Source organism: Atractosteus spatula, chromosome 4 (genome assembly GCF_055471065.1).
Source record: "Atractosteus spatula isolate fAtrSpa1 chromosome 4, fAtrSpa1.hap1, whole genome shotgun sequence".
Classification (NCBI taxonomy): Eukaryota; Metazoa; Chordata; class Actinopteri; order Semionotiformes; family Lepisosteidae; genus Atractosteus; species Atractosteus spatula.
The window spans coordinates 49,800,407-49,825,478 of NC_142709.1; the positions used below are offsets into that span (position 1 = coordinate 49,800,407).

The 25,072-nt window shown below is 43.5% G+C and overlaps 2 protein-coding genes across 4 annotated transcripts; one reads left to right on the plus strand and one right to left on the minus strand.

Annotated features, from left to right (window-relative positions):
* Positions 1 to 2,677: 2,677 nt before the first annotated feature.
* septin10 (septin 10) lies at positions 2,678 to 18,924 on the minus strand. Of its 3 annotated transcripts, none has more exons than XM_088912896.1 (10): positions 18,732 to 18,924; positions 16,104 to 16,218; positions 15,307 to 15,502; positions 14,177 to 14,363; positions 10,738 to 10,899; positions 10,360 to 10,456; positions 9,583 to 9,751; positions 6,439 to 6,571; positions 5,330 to 5,520; positions 2,678 to 4,107 (listed from the first exon to the last, which is right to left on the minus strand). In XM_088912896.1, the coding sequence occupies exons 1-10, from the start codon at positions 18,759 to 18,761 to the stop codon at positions 4,092 to 4,094; spliced, it is 1,296 nt and encodes a 431-aa protein (XP_088769022.1). In that variant the 5' UTR covers positions 18,762 to 18,924; the 3' UTR covers positions 2,678 to 4,091. The 3 variants fall into 3 exon arrangements, with proteins under 3 accessions (XP_088769022.1, XP_088769024.1, XP_088769023.1); XM_088912898.1 differs by lacking the exon at positions 18,732 to 18,924 and adding an exon at positions 16,850 to 16,912; XM_088912897.1 differs by lacking the exon at positions 2,678 to 4,107 and having other exon boundaries at positions 5,326 to 5,520; positions 18,732 to 18,917.
* A 511-nt stretch (positions 18,925 to 19,435) lies between these two features.
* Positions 19,436 to 21,644, plus strand: sowahca (sosondowah ankyrin repeat domain family Ca). The gene has a single exon (XM_088912895.1). The coding sequence runs from the start codon at positions 19,517 to 19,519 to the stop codon at positions 21,527 to 21,529; it is 2,013 nt and encodes a 670-aa protein (XP_088769021.1). The 5' UTR covers positions 19,436 to 19,516; the 3' UTR covers positions 21,530 to 21,644.
* Positions 21,645 to 25,072: the final 3,428 nt, after the last annotated feature.

The following is a 25,072-nucleotide window of genomic DNA, read 5'->3' on the forward strand; positions in this document are numbered from 1 at the left end:
AGTAAGTTCTCAGGAATTCTACTAGGAGAGAGAGAGCTGTCTAGGTCTCAGGCAAGAGCAATCATCCTCAATATCCCAAATCCTTGAAATATCATTTAGGAAAATCCATTGAGAAATCGGTTTTTACTGGTCTTGTGGCAAAACTGCAAAGCACACCTCTAAGATGAATTTTTAATATAAGAATCTTATTGTATTCGTGAAGACATCTACCATTTTCCTTGATGTGGAACTGAAGTGCAGAGGCAGCTGAGGGCTTTCGACTTCTGGAAGATCGGCCTGTCTTCTCTTTCCTTTCTGATCCTCATCCACTGCTTTGTAGAGCTGCCTTTTGTTCTGAATTTGTCCACAGGGGTCTGAAGTGCATCCTGCAGAGCATTGACTGTTCCTGCAGAGCATCGACAGTTCCTGCCACCTCCCTCACAGGATACCCTTGTAAACATTTATTTCTTTGGAACCGAGTTGTTGCTGCATGTGCTTGTTTCATGTAAGTCTCACCTCCAAAATGTGTCTGCAGTGCTCTGTCCAAGTAGGAAAAAGCATACTTGTAACAGAGAGGAACAGTTTCTGTGCGACCGAGATAAACCAGTTGGCAGTTGTGTTCTTTTGAAGTGCATGGTTGAACTTTTGCAGCAGTGGTTTCAGTATGGTGTATAGGTGTCCTTGTCTGTATAAAGATCCTGTCATTTTTTCCTCCTCCTTTGTGTTTCTTACTCACTTGCACACACACACACACAAGAACGGTTTCCTTCTCTTGCCTCTGTTACCCTGGAAACCAGCCCTCACTGCAGAAAATGTACAGAAAGAGGACAGGTCTACACTATACTTGGCTCATGCTGCGGCACCCCTTGCTACATTATTGGTGTAACTCAAAGACAGCTGGAGTTCGAAATGCATGTCAGTGGCTCATTTTAATAAACAAGATTCCAGCCCCCAGTCCCAGGTTTGTGCTAGTTCTTCACCTGAAACACTCTGGCCTTCCAATGTCAAGTCTTCAGTGTTGGACAGCAGTCCTTGAACCCAGACATTCACAGCAAAGAAGAAAAGTTTACTTATTTCTCTGTCGTCTTGTAATCATTGAAGAAATGAAGTCTGACGTTTTGTATAGATCGCTGTACTACTCCTGTCAAATCGAAAGAAAATAGGTCATTTTCTATAAAAGCTATTTTAGCTTTGATACGACGAGGTGCTGCCATCTAGTGTTCTAAGGTCAAAGTGCAGTTGCATAGGTTTAAAGCAGGGGAGTCCAATGCAAGAGCTCTTGAAGTCTCTCTCTCTTTCTAAAACTCCAGCTTTTTAAGAACATGGAAATGTTTCAACTTGTCCAATGCAACAAATATTGAGATCACCCAGGCACATGAAGTCTCAGGTGGACCCAGAAACCTTCTGGCCCTGCAGAACTGGAGTTACATCCATTTGGACTTAAGGGCCGTCTATGAAACAGAAGTCTTCCTCAGTCTCAAGCCCAAAAGCTCCATAGCGAAACGTAGCCAAGTTCATGACGTTAAATATGCATCTCTATGACGCACTAGAGGGTTTTTGTTTGACTTTAGGCTGAGCCGATCCCCACCCTTAGTGGAAAAAAATGTGTCATTTGAAAAGGATACTATTGATCTAATTCCACAAATCTAGCCTCTTTAGTGTTAATGTTCAGGACTGTTCCTGATTTTGGCTAATTTGCACTTTCATCTTCAGAAGTAATAGAGCATAAACCACTTTACAAGCTCATCTATGGTCCGTGCATGTGCACTGAGAAAGAGCTATTCAACTTGCCTTCAAAGTTATACTAATGCAGAGGGTTTGCTTCAACTTCTCGATTGACAGTTATCAGGATCAATATATAAGATCACTTTATTGGCCATATACAATTTCTTGTATTAGGAATTTGTCTTTTTGTCTTTCGCATACCCCAGCTTGCTCTCCATGAGAGACAGATGGGGAGAGAAGCTTGGGGTTAGAGCAAAGGGTCATCCATTTATACAGCACCCCTGCAGCAGCTGGGTTTAAGGGCCTTGCTCAGGGGCCCAATGAAGTAGGATTCCTCTGCTGGCTGCAGGATACAAACCAGCAACCTTCCAACGACAGGCGCAGATCCTTAACCACAGGGCCACCGCAACCGATTAAGGTGCTGGTTCTGTTGAAATACTAGAGCAAGCTAGAAGGACTGCAACTCCAGGCCAGGAGAGGTCTCATTTTCTTTTTGCCTGGGCCCTTAATTACCTAATCAAACGTATTATTTGCTTAATTGGGCCTAGTTTTGGGCCTTTTTAAGAGGCTGAAAATTTCAGCAGCGGAGACCACTGAAACCTGCTGGACTGTGGCCCGTGACGGTCAGTTGGGCTCCTCTCCTTCAGGTCAGTTGTTTATTCATCTGTTACCAACCACAGTCATTTCCGATGTGTTTTCTGGCGTGTGCGAGGCAGTGTTAGCTTGAACAGAATGAGGGTTCCACATGGGTAACACTGTGCCAGTTGGCCTGACCAGGGCTTAGGAGTTCCCTTATGGAGGAGACTTCTGTAGGCTTGACAGATCGGGAATGTGCCTTCTCATCAGCACTGTGTGTAGCACTGCAGAGACATCTTCATCCGAGTTGGAATTGGAGGTAATCTTTATTTTGGACAATAAAACTTGGGTCTAAGACCATTAGATTTTACATGTTGAAAAACGACAAGCATTCAACATTTTGGTAAGTAAAAACTTTTATTTTTGCTAAAAAAACACTGTCCCTCAATAACACTGTATATTTAAATACAAGAATTTCTATATGAACGCTATATGTATGGTTCAAGGTGATCCTTGGATTGCTTATTCAAGTGGTCCTTCACAACAAAATGTGAGTTTTGAAACTGCTGTAGAAACCTGGGCACCTAGTACCGAAATATACATCATGCTTGACGTAAACACTGTACTATTAGTACAATACAGCTCCCTTTCAGTTTTGTTTGCTGATAAACGATTACTAAATACAAAAGGAAACAGAAGGCACTTGTAAGTTTTTTTTAAGGCAGCATGTGTTAAGTGTGGGATTTATTGGTATTAGGCTCACGGTGCAAGCTTCATTCTCATATTTGCATAGTTTATAAGGCAGAAAAAAAACATCCTAACCAGATGCACGGCCCCCTGCCTGCGCTAGTGGAAGGAAGGTCTCTTAACTGATGTTTCACAAGGAGAATTTGCAACGCTCTGTACCACTTACAATTCGTATTAATAACTGTAGCAAATGTCTCTAACATCCTGTTCTCTGCAGTCAGCTAGCAGCAGTGACATGATGCTGATAAACACTGAGATTCAAACCACAGAGGACAGGAGTGCAAGGAGTCCATGTTTTTGGCCAGATGAAACGCTATACGCGTCTCACCCTTCTTACAGGGGCTTTGCTGCAGCTATGTAACGCTATGCTGCCTGGGCACAGACCCAGGTCTAGAGAAGAACAGGGCGTTTTCTCCAAGGCAGAAGGGCATAGCAACCCTGTGCATGTCGGCTTATGTGTTTAAAACCTTCCCTGGACAAGCTCTACCCTCCTCAATGAAGGTAACCAACACTAATCATTTCATTGATGGTGGATCAGTTCCCATCGGGGCCATAGTCCCTTTCTAAAAGCCAGGAGTGAGCAAGTCTTGCTGCACAGGGTTGGGGGCTGGTCCACTCACTCTAGCAAAGGCTGAGGGTCACGTTCAGGGTGGCAAGGGGAAACTTAACCTAGACACTGGAACTCTGCGCTTTAAAAACTCATGGCTCAAACCACGGCAGCACAGCCTTTTACATACAGAGCTGAAAAGGGGAGGAGGTATGAACAGAAATTGACTCTCACACAGAGAACAAGTCATGGAGGTGTAGCAAAAAGCAAAACAGCAACTCCCTTTTTTCTAGAGCAGGAAAAGGAACAAAGGACGACATTAAAACAACAAAATAACTGAATATAGACACACACACACACGCACATCATGGCCTAAGGCTGTACAACTGGCAGTAACTGTTAATAGACAACACTGTGAGACTTGCAGTGATGGCTGAGAATACCAAAGAGCGATCGTTCTCTATTTATTACAGTCTGTGTTTACCAGCGGGTAGATGTTCTCTTCAGAGGGCTGTCTTCACATGAACCCGGAGCTAAAGGAAAAGAGCAAAACAGAAATTAGCCTCTGTTTGTAGACTGAACTGCACATACCTAGAATACTACACTGACAGTTACTGATTCCTGTTCTTCAGTATGCAATGCGGGCTTAAGCAATTATTTAACAGATTCAACCCACTTATAATTTCAGATTTGCATATTTTTCAGCTTTCCTGTTTTTCGAAATTTTACTTTCTGCACACCCTGTGAACTGCGTGTTGTGTGTACACAACAGGTACACCTGGACATTTCTCAAAGGAGTTCTACACTGCTGAGGAAGACCTGTGGACAGATAGATCATAAAGACATGTATAGAGACGGCTAATTTCCAAGTTGCAAAATTTCAGGTTTGGTCATTAAGAGTTTGCCTTCTCCAGGAAACTGGTCACTATTGGTTGTAGTCTTCAGCCCATAAGTGACACAGAGGCCTGTCACTGTGGTGCTGTTTGCTGGCTTGGGGAAATCGATGTCTGTCTTCTGACTGACAAGCTCAGTTCCAGTGTCATCATCTAGTCCAGTGCAGACCTCACATGAAGTCTCAAAAGTTTGTTGTTTTTTTTAATGGGGCTGCAGATCTCCTTGATAAGAGTTGTGAAACAAATCTTAAGTTCTGATTCCAGAAGAGAAAACGGCCAGGTGCCCTATAACCTCTGTCAAACCCGTCCGAGTCTCGCATTAATAACCTGGAAGTAAAACACTGGGCTATGTCCATGTTTTAACCAAAGAGAAGGCTCATCCCCAAAAAGTGACTAATATATTAAAGAGAATTGATTCTGTTTTCCCCTGTGTGATCTGTCACACTGCACACCTTTCATGCTCTACTGCTCTTATCATTTGAGCTACCAGGCGCCTGTTCCTTACGACAGCTTGCAAACTCATTTCCTATTGCTTCTGACAAGGTGTGCCTCCTGTTAACAAGACAGGCTATTACAGAATACATCCTGAGCAACCCTCTTAAAAGTCCATCTCTGTGCAAAATACTGGGCACACCACTGACATAACAGAGTACAAGTAAGATTATTTTCAAAGAGTATGTTACTAATTTCCTCATTTTTGTTTTTCTAAATATAAATCACTAAAATTAATCAACTTAATTCCCAAAGTCCATAAAGAAAACTTGAACTCTAGCCATTAATTTAAAAATGGGACATCGTAGCCTTAATTCAAATATCAAAAGCAGGAGCGACGCTGAAAAGGGAATTATAGCAAGAGGCTTACTTTTTACGATCTTTATCCTTTTTAATGTTCACACCAGATGAAGTATTAAAAGCCTGAGCCTGCAGGAGTTCTGTGGCAGCTCTTCTCTTGCTGAAAATATTGATTTCATCCTCCAGCACCTTTCTCTTCTCCTCCAGCTTCATCCTTTCCTCCTGATGCACCCTCTTCAAGTGTTCGAACTTTCCCTGCAACTAAGAACAAGAGAGACGTTACTGCATAGCCACAGTACACCACAAGGGGGAAGCAAGAGCATGTAGCTGAATGGATGGCAACCCTCTACAGGGCCACACATTGTAGGCTGGCTTTCCCAACCTATTAGAGAATGTCACTTTAAGTTCTTATTAGGGAGCTAAATACCCATGTGTTGTTTTAACACTTAATGCATGACAGCCCTGCTTCAGAGGTAAGGTGTAATAATGTTGAGTACTAGGGAATTAGCTGTATGGGACAGTGCACACCAGTCTTTTAATGGCTCTGTTAAATGGCAATCTCTTTCTACAGCTCTGTTCACCACCTGAAAAATGTAGTTCATGCACATTACAGGCTACTGGACTGCAGATCACTATTGAAGCTACTAACTTTTGACAGCAGTGTATCGTTAAAATGAAACAATTTGGGACCAGTCTTTTCTGACATTTTCAAAAAGAGGTGTTTTTGAAGCTGTAGAATAGGGTTCACCATATGGAAAATGGATGAATGTTGGAGACATTAAAAAAAAAAAACTGGTATTGCCCCCACAAAAGCAGGAAGCAAGCAGTTCACTTTGGTCCGTTTGCATAAGACATTAGTAGTGGGAAAACAGGAATGTTAAAGAAGCATCCATCTCCACACTTGTTCTCACCACAATCCTTTTTATTCTTTATCGCTATGACCAAGCTCCAAAACGTACTCACCCCAGTGAAAGTCAGCAGCTGTGATTTTATTAAGCATTTAGTAACTATCAACAATTACAGTCAAGTACTTTAACTATCAACGCATTAAGATTTAAAAGTAACTTGTGGTCCGGGGTATTTCTCATCAAACCCAAGTTGAGAGTAAAAAGACAAGCGTGACAAGACTGCAGGCTGCGTGTCTTCCTATGCGTTTCGGGGGCGGCGGAGTGGGGGTACCTCTCTCTCGGCCTCCTTCAGCTCGGTCTCCTTCTCCTTCACCCGCTGCACGAACATCTGCCTCATCTCCTCCTCGCGTCGCTGCAGCTCGCTCAGGAACTCCTGCCGCTTGGCCTCGTAGGTCTGCTGCAGGCTGGGGGCAGAGCAAGAGGGCCTTCAGGACGTGCCCCGTCGGGCTCCTTCCTTTACCCCGCCGTTTTCATGCTCCATAAATAGCAAGAACGGCTTGCCTTTTTAATCCAAAAGGTTCAATCCTATTTGCGTTCCCAAATACCCCGAAGTCTCAGCGTTATATTTGTGGCACTACGCAAAGCAAGAAAAACAACGCTCTATGACAGCACCGAAGATGGAATCCATTTCTATGATCCTTAATATTTTTTTTTTAAAAAGATACAGAATTCCTTACACTTATCTAGCACTTTTCTGGACACTCCACTCAAAGTGCTTTACAGGTAATGGGGACTCCCCTCCACCACCACCAATGTGCAGCCCCACCTGGATGATGCGACAACAGCCATAGTGCGCCATTATACTCACCCCACATCAGCTAGTGGGGAGGAGAACAGAGTAATAAGGCCAGTTCATAGATGGGGAGGCCAGGGGGAAATCTGGCCAGGACACCAGGGTAACACCCCTACTCTTTTCGAAAAACACCCTAGGATTTTTAATGACCCCAGAGAGTCAGGACCTCAGTTTTACATCTCATCTAAAGGACGACGCCTACATCATGAATCCTTCCCTGTGTATTAAATAAGAACATGCAGTAACACATCATTCAAAAGCTATTGTGATCCAACAACATGCCACATAACTGCTGTCAGACAAGTGCTTCTGCTTTAGGGGATTCAGCATGTCCAGGAATGTAGCATTCACACACGTGATCACGAAGACAGACCATTTCATAGAAGGATATGCAGCAAAGCCTCTGGCCAGGGGATAGAGACCAGCTGGTTAGATTCCAGGCTGCACTGCCTGCTGACTGAGGCTGGAGTGTTAGACTGGAGTCACTGTGCTCCTGCTTGCTGGCCTACTTCAAAAACATCTAGATCATTTCAAGATCGAATGGCAAGCAAATCTGTCATGCAGCAATTTTTAGTTGTTCAGAGTTGCAAGGTGTGGTTTAAAAAAGCTCAAATTCTGGGCTGATCTCCACCCATGATACAAATCCCTCAGGTCGTGCTTCAGTCACTCCAGCCTGGCTCCACTGCCCCAGCCTCAGGCACCAACCAGCAATACTGCGTTAACCGAGCGATTAAGTACAAACACTAAGTGGAAGTGAGTCAAGTAGCAGGAATGCAGGTAGCCATAATAGTGCACCCTGCTATCACAACCCGCACATAAAAAGCACATTTGGGATAAGCTGTACCTAGAAGGGAGATCCTGCGTCATTTCTGGCGTCGCACAGCAATTCTCCACACCTCGGCAATCCCAATTACGCAACAAACCGCACGCTATCTGCCCTGCTTTAAAACCAATCGGGTCAGCCTCCAAATTCATGTGCAGACAAAGCCTTTCATTGCCCAAGTGTTAACGCATACATTTGAAAGAGGCCAGCCCAGATATTATCATATGACCTCACTGTAAACGCTGGGCAAAACAATGACCTTGCAGGAAGATCCAATGCCAAATCTTCCTGAGCCTCAATGGGTCAGACCTTGGGAGTCTGACTACCCTCTTTAGTCAGAAGCCCCACCCCCAAAACCTACCCCAGCAAAGGCTTTCCAATAGAACACGTCTACAAATAAGCAGGGGTGCTTCAAGACTCCAAAACCTTCAAATCGAAGTGTTGATACAGAAATAGGATTTCACAGTTCACTTCATATTGCACTCAGAAATGACACCCTAGACTTTCTTGAGAAACAATGGAAATGAGAAGTGCGAGCACTGGGGAGAAGTGGCTAACACTATGCTTTTTTAAAACCAGTCCCAGATACGGAATCTTATTGTGCGCATGTCCAGGAATCAACCCCATCCCCCCCCCCAAAAAAATTTAATAAACCAAACACGCTTTCGTTAACCCTTTCGCTCGGGTCTAAGACCGAATTTTTAATTCCAGTGCACAATGACGTATTTCTATTTAACAACTATCGCTTTTGACTTTGAAAAACAAAATGTCAGTCTGCTATCAAAGCTGCGCTCTGTACAAGATAAAGGCTGGCAATCTGGTGACTGGTGGAGTTGTTTTTAAAGGATTTGAAGAATGTCAGGAATGTGCTGCCACATGGGGTTAAGTAAACATTTCCCAGAGTTTTTAAGGAGGCTTAAAAAGAGAGGATATAAAACCAAGAACAAAGTAACAGTATAACAGTGCTGAGGTACCAGGACTGCAAAAAGCTTAGGAGGGATAAGAGCTGTTTAATATATTTTGTTAAGGTATTTGGTTTGGAATCTAGGTTGCATGCTTTTCTTTTTCTCAAATGCTACTAATTAAAAGTACTTCTTCAATGACATATTTTGATGTTTTAACTGGGTATCAATCCCAGCAGAAATTCACTTTTTTACATGAATGTTTTAAAGAAAACATGCAAAGTCAAATTTGGGGAGTCCTCTTCAGAAAAACAGCCTACAACCAGACAGCTGGTTTCCCTGTAGGGTTGGAAATACAAGCAATCATACGCATGAGCACAGCACACGTTCTGCGCTTGCATTACTGGAAGCCAATATCAAATGCATTTTAGGATAGTCACTTTTATGAACCATCCTGAAGATAATTACACTACATATCTCCATCCATCCATTTTCTAACAGCTCCTTACAATTCAGGGTTGCAGGGGAGCTACAGCCTACCCCAGCAAGCAACGGGTACAAGACGGGGTTAAACACCGGACAGGACGCCAGTTCAGAGACATAAACATGCACACACTCACAGGAAGGGCCAATATTTCCAGAAGCCAATTAACCTAGCAGTATGTCTGGACTGTGTGAAAGACTGGAACACCCAGAGGAAATCCATGTGAACATGGGGAGAACATACAGACTCCACACAGATAGTACCCCAAGTCTGGAATCAAGCCCAGGGCCCCAGCGTTGCGTGGCAGCAATGGCTACACTACGTCCTTACATCCCAATCTTCTTTGGCTACCTTCTGTAAGAAGTACCTGGACCACACAAGCCCAAGTCCACGCTGCCCAGAGGAAAGCGCACCTGACTGGCTTGCTCTCGGGGTCGGTGTCCTTGAAGCCCATCTCCTCCAGCTTGCAGCGGCGGTACAGCTCGTAGTGGCGCGTGTGGGTCTGCTCACGCAGGTCCTCCATGTTCACGCAGATCAGCATCTCCCTCAGCTTCACAAAGTCGCAGTGGTTCTCGTTCTCCACTGGCGCAACAAGGGCACACACACAGGGCTCGATTCACATTGCGCACACCCCGTGCCAGAAAAGCCGTCGGCACTTTCCGAGTTCAACCGGTGGTGCTGTTCAGAACGTGAGCTTTAAAGCCGATATCACAGCTGCGATGTACTAACACATATGGAAGAACTGACCATTTGATAGCCCTGTTTTTCATAAGACAAGACGAGTCTCTGCTATTAAGACATAGTTAAGCAAGATTCGAGGCAGCTTTAAATTTTAGGATTTTTCCACCGACACATGCGTACTCACAAAATAAACAGCTAAATCAATTGTTGCCACTTCAGTCTTCAGTCAGACTGAGAAAGCATTCACTAGCCTTCAAAAGTGGCTTGAACAATACAACCACCTTAAAAGATGTGATTTGTTATCAAAATATTCAAATCAAACCCTGAAAAGCCTACATATATTCTCCAGGATGCACAATATCCACTGTAACAAGCAGCTAGGAACTAGCATCCTCTTCTGTGGCTGATATGTTTCTAATTTATGAGAAAACAGGAGACTAGTACAACATCCATATGGAAGCAGGACGACTTTGCATAAAACGTCACAATCAGTAATACAAATACACTACCTTGTACAACACCCCAAGGGTACTGTCGTGCTTTGACCATCTTGTTACCAATCTTCACTTCCTCTGTACTGCCAACAACAGCAAACGGGAGGTGACCCTGAAGGAAGAAAACGGCCTCAACTTTGACTGAAATCACAGAACGTTGAGCAATTCCGCACGATGGCCATCATAACAAGCAGCGGATTGCACTGTTCTGGGGAAGTCGAGATGCAGAAGCAGAAAGGATTCCTTTCCTAAAACTGATTTTGCTGTAGTTTTAGCGTCATTTTGTAGTATATGGAGATCGACAGTGTAATAAATGGAATCCTTCTACTCCCCCTGGCTCGACGTTCATGCAAAGCAAACCTAGGGCAGCGTGCATGAGGCGCACACACTCACGTTCATGGCTGTATTGATCTTGGCCACGCTCTCGTCATCAATGGGAAACTGGTATATCTGGACTCCATTGCTGACAAGTTCACTCATGATCTTGATCTTGAATTTGTGCAGTTCGCTCTTGGAGATCGTATCTGCTTTGGCAATAACTGGAATAATGTTGACCTAGAAAACACAATGTGGTGAAGGGATTTTAGGCAAGCATGCAGACATAGAAAATAAAAAACGAGAAGTGTTTGCAAGAAATGAAGATGTAAATACCCCAACCAATAAAAACCATTTAACCTAAACCATTTAATGCTTGTTAAAGCGACAATTAAAAACATGATAAGTACATTGTAAGTATTCAGACCACTTCACTCCTTATAATACTTGAATTAACTTTTAGGATCTCATATTCATTTCTCATCTAACTTGCACAGTATTGAGCATTAGGGCAGAGCGGTGGCACTGTGGCTAAGGATCTGCGCCTGTGGCTGGAAGGTTGCCGGTTCAAATCGTGCGGCCGGCAGAGGAATCCCACTCCGTTGGGCCCCTGAGCAAGGCCCTTAACCCCAGCTGCTCCAGGGGCGCCATATAAATGGCTGACTCTGCGCTCTGACCCCAAGCTTCTCTCCCTGCCTGTGTGTCTCATGGAGAGCAAGCTGGGGTATGCGAAAAATTCCTAATGCAAGAAATTGTATATGGCCAATAAAGTGATCTTAATCTTAACGAAGCCAGATGCTTCTTGTGCTACACAGACACTGGCATCAGCCCGCCTGTCTGGATCAGCACAGCGTCCATCTTGACGAGGAGGAGAAAAGTGTAAAGCAGGAGAGAACGGGCCGCTGGAACAGGCAGGATTGGGAACAAAGAAGTCACTTCCAGTTGCTTTGAAATGCTTCCCATGTTTACAAAGCAGCGTCCCACCCAAACCGCTGACATTCAACCAGCTCCAGGGTGGAGCGAGACGGGCTTTCTGTGCAGCCTGACCACAGACAAGAATGTCCAGCCCAGTTGAATCTGGTTTCTGGACTGGTTCTTATTTTAGTTTCGTAGCTCCTACGGTTTGTGTCAAGTGACACTACTGGTCTGAGGACCAGGAGGCTCCTGTCATGCAAAAACAGACACTCCTTTTATACAAAGAACATCTGCAGAGCCCTGCAAAAGTATTCACTCCATTCCAATGATGTCCCATTTTGTTGAATCAAAGCGACATATTCTAGGTGATGTTTGCTGGCGTTCAAAGTCAGACCATAATTATGCGAGGCACTAACTCCAGGATGTACCCATGAAGGTCTTTAGATCAGATCTGTTTTATCTCTTCTTGAAAAAGACACATCTGCCAAGTGATGAGCTACTCTGAGAATTTCAAAGACCATAAATACAGGACATACAGACATACTGCAATTAACGGATCCCTCTATATTATTCATTCAAGCCACCAGACAACATGTGTTTCTGTCTGTGGACATTTATCCTATATGATATCATATAAAAGTACTTTTAAAATGCATACACTTTGTAATGAGAGAGGAGCTACAAAGTCAGAGCAAGCTTGCAAAGTAGTGCTTCAACCAAACAAATCTAATGAATTAAAACTGAATAGATGCTTTTCTCACTGCTATAATCCACTTTCCATTTTCAACCAGAAACCAAGCAGAAGTAAAACACAAAACGCTGGTTGAATTGAATTAAGGCCAGCCTGTCTGTGAAACCTAACTGCAGTTGAAGCCAGACAAGAGACTACAAGTTGGCTCAAGTCTTAAGGTTATGGGAGATGAAAGCCTGTTTGATCTCGTCAGTGGGATGGGATTTCAAGGGAAACCAAGCAATTAAGACTGGAAATCGCCAAATGTTGTAAATTAGCATAATCCTGCTTTGCTGCTTTAATTCGTTTTTCACTTTTTTTTTTCTATTACTCTGAAAAAAGCATACGGTTTATGCCCATCCAAATGCAATCTGTTTCCTTTTCATTTTCTCTGATGTACTTCCCAGTAGTAGAGGGCATGTTCATATAGGATTCTTCCAATGAAATGAAAAACAAAAACACCCTATTCAGAGGCTAGGCATGAGCATGGCCTTTCTTTACCAGTCAGGCCAATTCCATTTCTTCACACTTGCTGTTTTTACAGTAAGAGCTGCATAAGTCCTACGCTTGTATAGACTATGGTGTTTCAAAATATACCCAGATGTTTAGTGGGATAGGAGGGTTATTTATGTAATGAAGACATGCTTCCATCACACATTTTATCATGTCAATCACCCATTTAACTTCCTGTCACAGTTTGCTCACTATTCTGAAACAAACGCTTTCCCTTTCCTTTCACACCAACAACAGTCCAAATAAGTACATCACGCTTCTTTCTCTACCTCGGTCATTTTATTCTGACTGGGTGCTGCGGACAGAATACAGCGCACGTATGTGCAGAACCCAAGACCCCATTGAGATTAGTGGCAAACTCAAACCGAGTAACACAGCACCTTTTGTCAGTCAAACCTTAACAGAGCCCGTGAGAAACCCAGAGACACACAGTGTCAGCTGAAAAGGTTTTTTGCCTAATACTTTACATGGAAGCATCTGGCACAGAAATGCCAATAAAAAAAGCTTGTAGCAGCTTGTCTGATGAGCACAGAATTATGTAACGTATGTTTAGAAATGTTTAGTATCTGTGCTTTATGACTACATGTTCTACAATTTGGTCACTTATAGATCTAATCATTTCAGTGTCTGAAATGTCCAAATCTGTGAGCTTAAGCAAAATACAAATATAAATTTCATATTAAATTACAACTTTCTATAAATACTGATGAAGAGTCTGGTCAGAATATTGTTATTAATAAACTACATAAAGTTAAGTGAACAGTAATTCACAGGTGAGTGGTAGAGATATAAATGGATTATAGAACATGTTAATCTGTGTAAATCTTAATTTGTGGCAAAACAAAAATTGTGACTTCATCTTCCAAGATCACTCATTGCTTCAGAGTTTCACCATGTGCCAATTTTGCAAATCATAAAAAACAGTATATAAACATTGCTAAAGTTTCTTAACAGGTATGAAACAGATGTACAACTGCCACAGTTATTTGTAATTTCATCACTAACTTGCTTTCCAAACTTAAACTGCTTAAATGTGCACAAAACAAGACAGCAGTAGACAAGTATGTGAGTCCCAATGGTCCAGAAATTATCTCAGATATCAAAGCATTTAGGGAACAGAGAGCACGACTACCCCTCTGGATGGGACGCCAGTCACAGTAGTCCCCATTCTAGCAGCTAGGCGGACTGGAGCAACTGAGGTAAAGCACCTCACTCGAGGTACAACAGCAAGGACTCAAACCCTCAACCCACCCTTCATGAGTTCAGAGACTTACCCACCACACTGTCCCCAAGACACCGGCACCTGCGTATAACTAAAGGCCATTGCTTCAAGAGCCTTGCTATGCTTGTCCCTCATACCTTGCTGTCCAGTTTCTTCATGGTGACCAGGTCCAGGGATTTGAGGGAGTGCCCTGAGGGGGCGATGAAGTACAGGCAGGCGTGGATTCGAGAGTCGTGGTAGTTGTGCAGGGAGCGCTTGATTTTCAGCTCCTCCTGCAGGTATGACTCGAACTGGGTGTCAATGTAGTCCACCACGTGCTGGTAGCTGGGTGGGCAGAAAAAGAAAGCCCGTCAATGAAAGAAACGTGTCGCCATCGTCGACAAGTCGGCAGCAAAAAAAACATGCAGAAGAAGATAAACACATACAAATGGTTAAAGGGTGCCATTGATCCTTAAAGACAGCAGGTCAATACTTAAACACAGTCAATAAGGAAAACACTACCAGGTCCAATATTCTGATGGAGCTATGAAAGATGTAACCATCTCAGCCACATTCTTTGCAGATTTCAATCTGCTGTTTTTAATGTTTTTTCTAAAAAGTCAAGAAAATTATTTTCAATTTCCAAGCTAGGAAAAAAAAATCACAGCGATTAGTACAGAACATTTTGATAACCCCGAAACATGTGTTCAAAGTACTGACTATAATCACATTGCAAGCTAATATAAACAAAGTTTTTACATTTTAAAATGGAAACTTTCTAAAAAAAATGGGTACTTTTGTGATTAATACAGTTGTGGAATTTAATGGAAAAGGAGGCATTAGTGATCCATCCCATTCACCTGACTAGAGAACAGAGACCATCTCACTGTTTTATCACATGCAGTATGTGGCAAGAGAGAATTTGAAAATGAGTCCTTTTTCAACGCATCCACCATTTCTAACCGCATTATCCAATTCAGGGTCACAGGGGAGCCGGTGCATTTCAGAGCAAACATTAAGCGCAAGGCAGGGTACACCCTGGATGGGAAGCCAGACAATCACAGAGTACACACAAACACAAACACACTCACACCAGGGCCAGTTTTCCCAGAAGCCAACTGACCTGCCAGTATGACTGTGGGAGAAAACCGGAACACCTGGAGGATACCCATGTGAACACCAGGAGAACATACAGACTCCACACAGATAGCACCCAGGGAATTGAACCCATGCTCCAGCACCATGCCATCCCCTTTTTCCCCATGCAGCTTAGTGAAACAGCTCGTACCTTTCCTGTTTGTTCATTTGATCTCCAAACCCCACGGTGTTGACGATGGTGAGCTTCAGCCGCACATTGCTCTCCTGCAGGTCGTAGGTCTGCGCACGCAGCCTGACCTTGGGCTCAAAGTGGGAAGACTCGAAGTTCTCGAAGTTTGTGCTGAACAGCGTGTCCATGAGGGTGGATTTCCCGATGCCCGTTTCCCCTAGGACGCAAAATTTAAACAAAAAAAACAGGCCTACAGTGAGAAGTTCGCCAACTCTCTCCTCACACACATGCAGTGTGCACAGCCCTGTCGGCAGTATAAGAGGGCAACTTCAATCTCCAGCTCGTTCCAATTAAGCAATTTGTTAAGCAGCCACCTGCACAGAAAACCAGCCAGGTGAGTCTGGGGGACTTGAGAATCCAAAAGACTGAAGGCCTGATCCTGATTTAGGCTGACCAGAACATATCCTGCAGAGCTCCCCAGGTGTGGTATTCAAATCTTCAGCATGCAAAGGCCTCAGGAAGAGGACTAAATAAGCTCAAGACTTAGCTGGACCAACTTAAACTCTCTACACAAGTCAGACACTGCGGTTCATTTAAGGGGACTCACAGCCCCGCTGGATTGCGGGACAGGACTGGAGTGTCAGAACTCACAGCCCCGCTGGACTGTGGGACAGGACCGGGGGAGTCCGGACTCACAGCTCCGCTGGACTGTAACAGACATGTAACAGACCAGCATTTTTTTTAATCAGCAATAGTAGTAGGGCTAGATCCACCCCCTTTGTCAAAACATCAAATGTACCACCAAAAGCAGCCCTCACCGATACAAAGAATATTGAAACAGAAGCCCCGGTTGGTGGATTTGTTGACCAGTTGATCTGGCAGACTGTCGAAGCCAACATGACCGGACAAGGAGAGAGGGCGTGCATTTTTGTCCTGGAGGGAAGAAAGAAAAAAAACAAAATCGCTATCTTGTTTCCCATTACATTTAGCAAAACACATATTGTTCAGCCAGAGCTAGTGATTATCTGAACAGAATTCACCATTGCAACATTACTAAACCCTAATAAGCAAAGAATAAACCTTCCAAATATTTCCTATTTATATAATACATGTGACCATTCACGTCATTCTTAATCCTATTCTGAAAGAAATCTAACTGCTAATATGGGTCATGTGAATAAGGTGTCTTAAATCAGCATATATCTTTTCAAAAGCTTACCTAAAATTTAAATAATACTGCTGAAATTTTAAGCAGTCATACTTTATAGCTACAGCTATACCACTCAAAATTACCTCCATTAAATCTTTACAGGACTACAAGTATATAAACTACCACACAGACTCTAAAATTGTTTTAACTTTGTTCTCTTAACACCATATCTTAATATGTCTATTAAAAAATAATTATGTGTATTTCATTGACAAGACAAACAGTGGCCACTATTTTCATGGTCAATGCTATTACAACTCAAAGGATACTGAGCACAAGGAGTGTTTTGGATAACGTTTTCTCAAGTCTAAGGCCTGTTCTGGGTGCTTCCTGCCTTGTCCAAAGAAATCATACCAATTTTTGACCTAACCCTCCCTGCACTGGCCTACTGGGTGGTCTCGATCTCTGGAGATACTGACACGTCTGAAAATGGGGGGAAAAAAACAAGCGCTCGTTACACCTCTCACTACTTTATAAACACAAAGTTAATTAAGATACTGAAAGTTTTCTTTAAAGGAGAGTAAACTAGTGTTTGAAGGGTTTTCCCCCCTTAAAGAATATTGTTCTAATTCAGAATAGTCTGCAGATCTGATAACATCTAAATGGGTCCTAACAGAAGCCCGATACAGTATATTTCTCTCAGTTTCAGTCATTACATTCATTACTGTATACTGTACATCAGATTTAAATACCCAGGACTCTTAATATGTGGCAGACCTTCAATAAGTATTGTACACTGTGCTAGAACTATATAAATGATTTTAACTTTAATGGTCGCATTAAAATTGAGAAAATGGGCAACCTACTTTGTTACTCCCGATATGATCGTTTTCAAATCCGGTAAAAACACTAAACCCTTTGGGCTAGATTAACATCTATTTGGGGTTTGTTACTTCAAGCTTAAAAATACTACTAGACATTTGTAAATATTACTATAAGCAGGTGTTTTCATTCAAAATAAAATTGAGCTTTGAAAGGCTCAATTTTTTTACTCTTTAAAAAGAAAAACTAGCATGCTTCAAAAAATGTCAATGGCACGAACACGCACTTAGCCAGAATACCATCTTGTATCTCTTCACCTTTATTTTAGAACACACACTACAGAAATATTTGTAAGAACTCGTAAACACGGCGTCCCACTCAACGCCCTTTTGTGTTTTTTTAGCTATTCTGTCTGGACAGATGTTACGACGGCTCAGTGGCACCGAGACTGTGTTACACAAACACGTTTATTTCCAGTTCAACGACCCGTTTTAAAATGCGCAACTTTCTTTTCAGCCGTTTTAAACCTTTTTTAAACCATAAAAAATAACATACCAGCTCGGTAAATAACTCCCCTCAAAGGAGTTAAAATTAGCAGAGCTAGACAAAGCACACTTTTGTTTCTCCTGCCACTACAACAGCGCCAGCGTTCGCAAGATCACGGGCTGTTGCATCGCTCATATAACATCATTAATTGATGTAACAACCACTGCTTGGAAAATTATTGTTTTCAGCACACATTTGAAATCATCTGCCTCTTTTGGACGCTTCTGAATCAGTTTCTGCGGTCTTCCCCGGCAGACATGCAGCCCGATTCTGAATGCCCCACCCTGTTAGTCCCGGTCCTTTCCATTGGCGGAGATGGGGTGTCTCCTGCCTGTGCCCCCTTATTGATTTCGTAGGACAGGGGGGGTTCCTCCAGCCATCGACCTCCGCCTGCAGTGTGGGTTTAGCTACCTGCCTTTTTGTTAAGCAAAACTGACTGATCAGTCACCCGTCCCATTTGGTTCTGCGTTAAACTTTATGAACGAATAATAGAGCGCTAGCTAAGTAACGACGTAAAAACGGTATGTCAGCTTTTTTTCCATACGCACGAAAAGCTGTATATTTCACTTTTAATCACGTTTAAAATGCTAAAACATTAAGAAATGGATCGATAGAACTGAATATTCATTTTGATTGTTAATGTAAACTTAAATTATTACATCCATGGAATTTAACTTTATTTTTTTTCCCCTCCGGTACAATAAGTGAAAATGCCCGTGTGTCGTCGCCCTTCATCGTCTTCTTTTTTCAGATTCGTTTCAACACGGTTTACCCCTCCGTAAAGCTTGGCGACAGACGAAGTGACACTCCCAACATTTAGATTTCTCTCAGAGAAGCCAGAGACGTGCTATCGGGCAACACTCAAGTTTTCTTTCAAACGTTTCACGCTAGCATGCAACTCTCCACACAGATACAACAGATCACGTACCAGCTGCCGGGCTACATCAGACGAGGCCATTGTTTAGAACGGAAAAATTATTATTGCGATGTTAATTACAAAAAAACAAAAAGTGGGTGAAGAAACTGGCCCAACCCTCTACAAAAGCTTCCAGCTGAATAATCTGGCAGGGTCAGTCAGTCACGGCTGGAATGCGAACATTTTACACGGCTTGAAAAGACCCGCCAGGGGTGGGCAGACGTCAAAAATTAAAACTAACTATTGGCATTCAATAGTCACTGTTTCTGTGAATGAAAATGACAGGAATTCATTCTTATTTTTGACTCACATAAGTGATTTAAACATATTATCCACAAAGTATTTTGCTTTACAATGGCATGCGCTGAGTTTTGACATCTCCCCACAGCAAACGAAGGAATGGTACGTACCAATTTTTGAAGGCTGACCCGTTCCAGTTGCTATAGATTTACAGTGTGGTCAATTGTGAAAAGGACGCCATTGCGGCTCCACGGCAGTACCAGAGGCTGCGCTATTCTGTACGCTACTGACAGAACCAGAATGGAAACCAAAGGGATGCAGTTTCACTACCCCCAGCGAATTTCTGCACGCCCTGGTTGCTAGGAGGCGGGGATGGTTGATTTGCAGGGCAGCGCCTGCTTTGACAGTCTGGCACAAGGCAACCGTGTATTTAAAGGTGGTGAAGGATTACAATCGGGTTATACTAGGTCTCTGTTATCACCTTAGCAAAACCGTTTAAATTCACATTTCGCAACTGGGGAGAAAAGATAGCCTTGTTTTGCTTTGCCTAAATCCCAATGGCGACTGAATGCACTCAGGACTCGGTTTTGCGATTTCTGACTGAGAGGGGGGGTAAAGTGAGCAACGCGGAGTTGATCGACCACTTCAAGCCGTTTCTATCCGGCGGCCCCCCCGAGAAAGCGGCGGCCAGGGACATGTTCAAGGGGTTCGTGGACAACGTGGGCTTCGTCAAGCAGGAAAACGGAGTCAAGTACGTGGTGCTGAGAAAGAAGTACCGGGACTCGGTGCAACGGCGCGCCGGGGAGGTGGAGGACAGGGTCCCGGGACAGGGCGACCGAGAGCCCCGCCGGGATGCCCCGGTAGGAGCCCGGCGATCATGTGAGATGCATGCCGATACCTGCTCGGCTCCCGACGCTGAGCCCCGTTTGAAACCCGCCGCGGATGTAAATCAAAGCGCCTCACCTGGCTCAGGTTACAGAGCTGTCAATCGGGAAGCCGGGGGAGGACGGGCTGCGAGGAATCGGGAAGCTGATAATAACTCAACTTCAGCTGCGTTTGGGCAGGCTGCTGCTGCCGCCTTGTCTCCCACCGGCGCGCCCGTCCCCAAACTCGTCGTTTCGGAGGAGAGCGAGGTCTTGTCAGAAATGGGCAACGCTGAGACCACCCGCGCTGGAAAGGACGGGACTAGCGTTCGTTATTCCAGTAAGAAAAACAGGGGGAAAGCTCCAGATATGTGTATACCGCATATCGCCGTGACCGGGCCGTCTCCTCTGCCCGCGGCTGTCGAAGAGACGGTTTTCAGCCTGCTGGTGCCTGAAATCTCAGGAGCGCAAATCGCCCAGTCTTTCGGACAAGGTAACGCGTCTTCCAGCTGCCCAGCGCGCAGACACTCAACCGGGGGCGGGCGTGGGAGTTTGCCAGAAGCCGATCAAGTAAAGGACTTGGCCCCCCGCGCTCACCAGGAGGCGGCGAAGGACGGAAAACCCTGCCCGAATGGGGGCGAGGGGCACGTTGACCCCGGGGCCGGCAAAGGGCTGCCCTCCACACAGGCGACAAACCGTCGGCGGGCCTCTCGGGGCTCGCAGCGCGGCTTGCTGTCCAGTCATCCCTCAGACGACGGGGCGGATGAAGGTCAGCCGTGTGACACCATCAGCGCCTCGGGCAGCGACTGCAACACCCCGAAGAGCAGCAGGAAAAACTTCATCGAGCTCATGATGAGCAGCTCGCCGCAGCTCCGGCGCAGCATGGTTCACAAGAACCCCGGGTCCCTGTTGGCCCGGCACCGGGACTCCGTGAGAAGCGACAGCGACTCGGCCTCCCTGGTGTCCTCCGTGGACGAAGACAGTGGCTCGGTGTCCCTGGATCCCCTGGAGCACGAGTGGATGATGTGCGCCTCCGATGGGCAGTGGGAGAGCCTCCACCGCCTGCTCGCCTGCGACCCCAACCTGGTCGCCAAGAAAGACTTCGTCACGGGTTTCACCTGCCTGCACTGGGCTGCCAAACAGGGCAAGCAGGAGCTGATGGCCCTGCTGGTTAACTTTGCCAAGCAGCACGCTGTGCCCCTGAACATCAACTGCCGCTCCAGCGCCGGCTACACCCCCCTGCACCTGGCCGCCATGCACGACCACGTAGAGGTGGTGAAGTTACTCGTGGGCGCCTACGACGCGGACGTGGAAGCCAGGGACTACAGCGGGAAAAAGCCGTGGCAGTACCTGGGCGGGGGTGTGGACGAAGACATAAAGGAGATCGTGGGGGCGAGCGGGGACTCGGACGCCGAAAACGCCGACATCGGAGCCGGACGCTGGAGGCTGTCCAAAGTCCTCCCTTCCAACCTGATGCCGCTCAAGCTGCTCAACCTCCCAGAAGAAGACGTGTGTGACGTCGGAGGGCCAGGAAAGTCCAAGTCGGTGCACAGGAAGACGTCCATGAGCAGGATTAAACCCAGGCTCCACAAAATCCGATTTAAAACGCAAATTATTCACAGAACCTCTTTGAGAGAGACGGAAGAAGGAGAGCTGCCTCTGAAAAGCCCTGGAAAGTCTAGACCCAAGTCGACTCTGTTTGGATGAAGCTGATGCAGTTGTTTTGAGAGTTGAATTGCACTGCCGCTGCAATAATTTATTGTGGAGAAGCTGAATGTACTAATTCCATTACCAGGCTACTGGAGTGGAACCAGAGATTGAGGCAATCGTGTTTTCAGCAGTATTTACATGGTTACACGATGGGATAAGTACTTACACATTTATTTTTTACTGCCTGCTTAAACTTGGAATTACATTCTCAAGTTGGCAGTGAACATATAATGGTGTGTTGGAGAGAATACATTGTGCATTGCAGAATGTTTTCTGTACACAAGGCAATTAGTTTGAAATTCTCATTTGCTAGACGTGTCTTGTGTATTCCTTGTGCTTCAGGAACACAAGAGCACACTATAAGGTAGAGAACATGCAATTAGGGTAAGTCTAACTATTGTGTTTTGTACATATTAGGATTACACATTTCAGTTGTCATCAGTTGTGGAAACAACAGTTGGTGTCTACGTTTTATTTATGTTGCCAAGTTTCATGTAGGCTTAGGGGTATGGTTGAGCATCTTCCCATACTGAAGAGCCTGCCATCGTTTTTGCTGATGATTCAAAGATTTCAAAATGATCCCTTTTGTGTTACTTTACAGCACTCTTTTAGTTTTGGTTGTGGTTTTTGCACGTGACACAATGAAGTTGAAAAGTTGTTAATGGTGAAAATTTCACAACTCCCAAATGAGTGATCATTTGTGTTTTTGCTTGTTCTCATCAATATTCCGGTACAAATATGTTAAAAAGATAAAATTATAGAGGGGGCCCTTTTGTGCACCAGTGGTTTGATAGATTCTCTGATAGCTTAGTGCAGGCATGAGCAAAAATGTGATAAGATCTAGAAGAATAAAGTAATATACAACGACATGAAGATGCATTTGATGTGGGGAAAAATACTGCAGAGCAAAATTTTTCAAACTTTTTTTTTCCCCCCACTTGTTTAGAATAAGGAAATGCTGAAAACCAGAAATAGTGGTTCCTTTCTGGTTAGAATGAGAATTTGCCTAATTCTTATGTACTTGCCTGTTTTAGTATGGCTGGTAAGCCATGCGCTGTTACAAAAAGTGAGTTTGAAATTACCCTGTAAAAGCTCCAGTCTATTCCCTGTTCCTAATCCTTTCACTTGTGCTGCCTGTGTTTGCCCCTGTAATCTAAATTGTGTTCTGAGGCTGCTGCAGTGATGTACACAGTACAGGGTGGGACATTAGATCTTGCCCATAAATCTTTGGGTGGAGAAAGGAAAAACAGTGAGCACTTAATAATTAGCAGTGCTAATTCCCAATGTCTCTACTAGGTATTTGTACTTTTTGGTCTCTGCAAAATGAGGTATTTACTGTTTAGTCATAAAGTACACGCTCATGTTATTATATTGACAAAACAGGAACCAGTTTTAAAGTAAGTCTATGTCTTTGGGGGATGTTTGTGTTCCTGTTTTATGTTTCATAGTTTCTGCTTTTTTGTGTGAGCTGCTGATTTATTCTTTTCAAGCTTACCATCTTATAAAAATGAATGTTCCCTTCTCTTACTGCCAGCAGTAAACGTAGAAGCTGCTATTACCTTTAGGTACGTTAGTGCTTAAAAAGCATTTAATCAAAATAAAGGCCCTGTTTTAAGGTGCTGCAAAGATGCTGCTACATTGCGACTGCGAAAGGTCAAGTCTGAATTTTTGTAGATTGTTTTTTTTGGAGCTGGAAAACGACTGAAAGGATAACTCACAGATTGTCACTGAGCCGCCTTACTTTTTATGCACGGTATAATTCACCAAGTTCAACTCTACAAAGTCAGGCTGATTGGTAGAGGTGAATTGATAAGTTGTTAATTAATGTAACATTTTGTGTGAAGCAGAGAATCCAGACTGAGCTCCGTTTTAATACCAGCTTCAATGGGTTTCAAATTTTACAGCCCATCTACAAAGAATTTTATTACCCTTACATAATATATTTTTAAGTTTTTATAGGAAATATTTTGTAATAGGTGCCGATTTTATAAAATAAAATAGATAAAACCAGCGAGGGACACATTATAATCTTTCAGGTTTTTGACACTGTGCCATTTTGCAATCATAAAATGTGGCCACTGTCTGTTCTTTCAGTTTACTTTCAGTAAATGGTGTATTATAAACGTCTCTAAATGTCTACAATGAACGCATAAGAAATTTAGTGTTTCCTCATTGCTTTCTAAACATGCTCCGCGTTTTCATAATGTTTGATATTTGCATTTATGTGACGAGGGGAAAAAAGTCATCTTTTTCTTTGCTTCAGTAAAAATGTTTTGTCATTCCTGAACGTGCAAGCAAGCCGTCTATTCCAAGCAGGATAAAATGTGACTTTAGTATGTGCAGACCTCTGTTAATATACTGTTACGTCTTAAAATTATTTTTAAAAAGGATGAACAATCATCATACTGTGCAACTAAAAGTAATTCAATAAGGTATTTTCAGTATGGTCTTGGTTTATGCAGTGGGTATATATTTTGTTTTTCAACTAGTGAGTTAAATAAGTTTTTTAACAAAGATGGAGAGATGTGCAGGTTAATGGTTTAAGTAGGTTTTCTAGATCATGTTTAACCTGCAGAATGATGAGGAAAAATTAATTCAGCACTATACCACAATTCTGGGAAAACATAGATGTTTAATGGAATGTATTAGTACTGCCCCTGTATTGGTATCTGCTATAAGCTTTTCATACAATTGTATTGCTTCATATTTTGTGTGTTTTTTTTTGCTCTGTGAAAATCAGGTGGCAATGGATTGATTCTTGATTTGATCTACACGTTTAATTATACATTTTGTCTCATGTATTCCCACAAGTTGCAGTATATGTTTGCTAATATGTATATAATGTAGACAGCAGTTTATTTGGACTTTTAATGCAAGTAAGGTTTACTGCCTCTGCTATGTGCATGGAAAGCATCTTCCAGGAAATACTTCATCTACTATCAAGCCACTTTTCATTGGATTTGAACTCCTGATTGCTGAAATGATTCTTTGCAAAGTATTACTTCAAGGGTTTCTTGCTAGAAACAAAATAATTGTCTGTCCTTGTTTGTCTTGTTAGCTCATCAGCTTTTGTTTCTAATATTGGATATGATGTAAACTGTAGTTTTTTTCCACTTTGTTTTTTAGTCTGCACTTTAAACTGTTGTCCTGGACTAACAGAGCTAGAGTTAATAAGTATGTATTTTTGACCTTTGTATATTTATAGTACTTTAAATCTGAACTGGATTAAAGGCTTAATGTCACATAGGGCTGTAAAGCAAATGGAAACCACTTTGCCATTGTTTTTGCCAGAAAATGATCTACTGGAAATGGAATTGGACTTCTGTGACACTGCTGCCTGGAAAGCAGTGTTCTTTGTGATTGTGCCAGGGTTGCACAGAACTGAGTCCAAGGGAAAGTTATGCTGCATAAAACTACAACAGAATAGCCCTCTGTGTAGGATGACTCCTTTATAATACGAGGAATTGTGACATGTAATTATGTATTCAGTAATGTAATGCAGGGGTGTTGAGTTATTGGCAGCTGTTTGTGTTTCTTTCC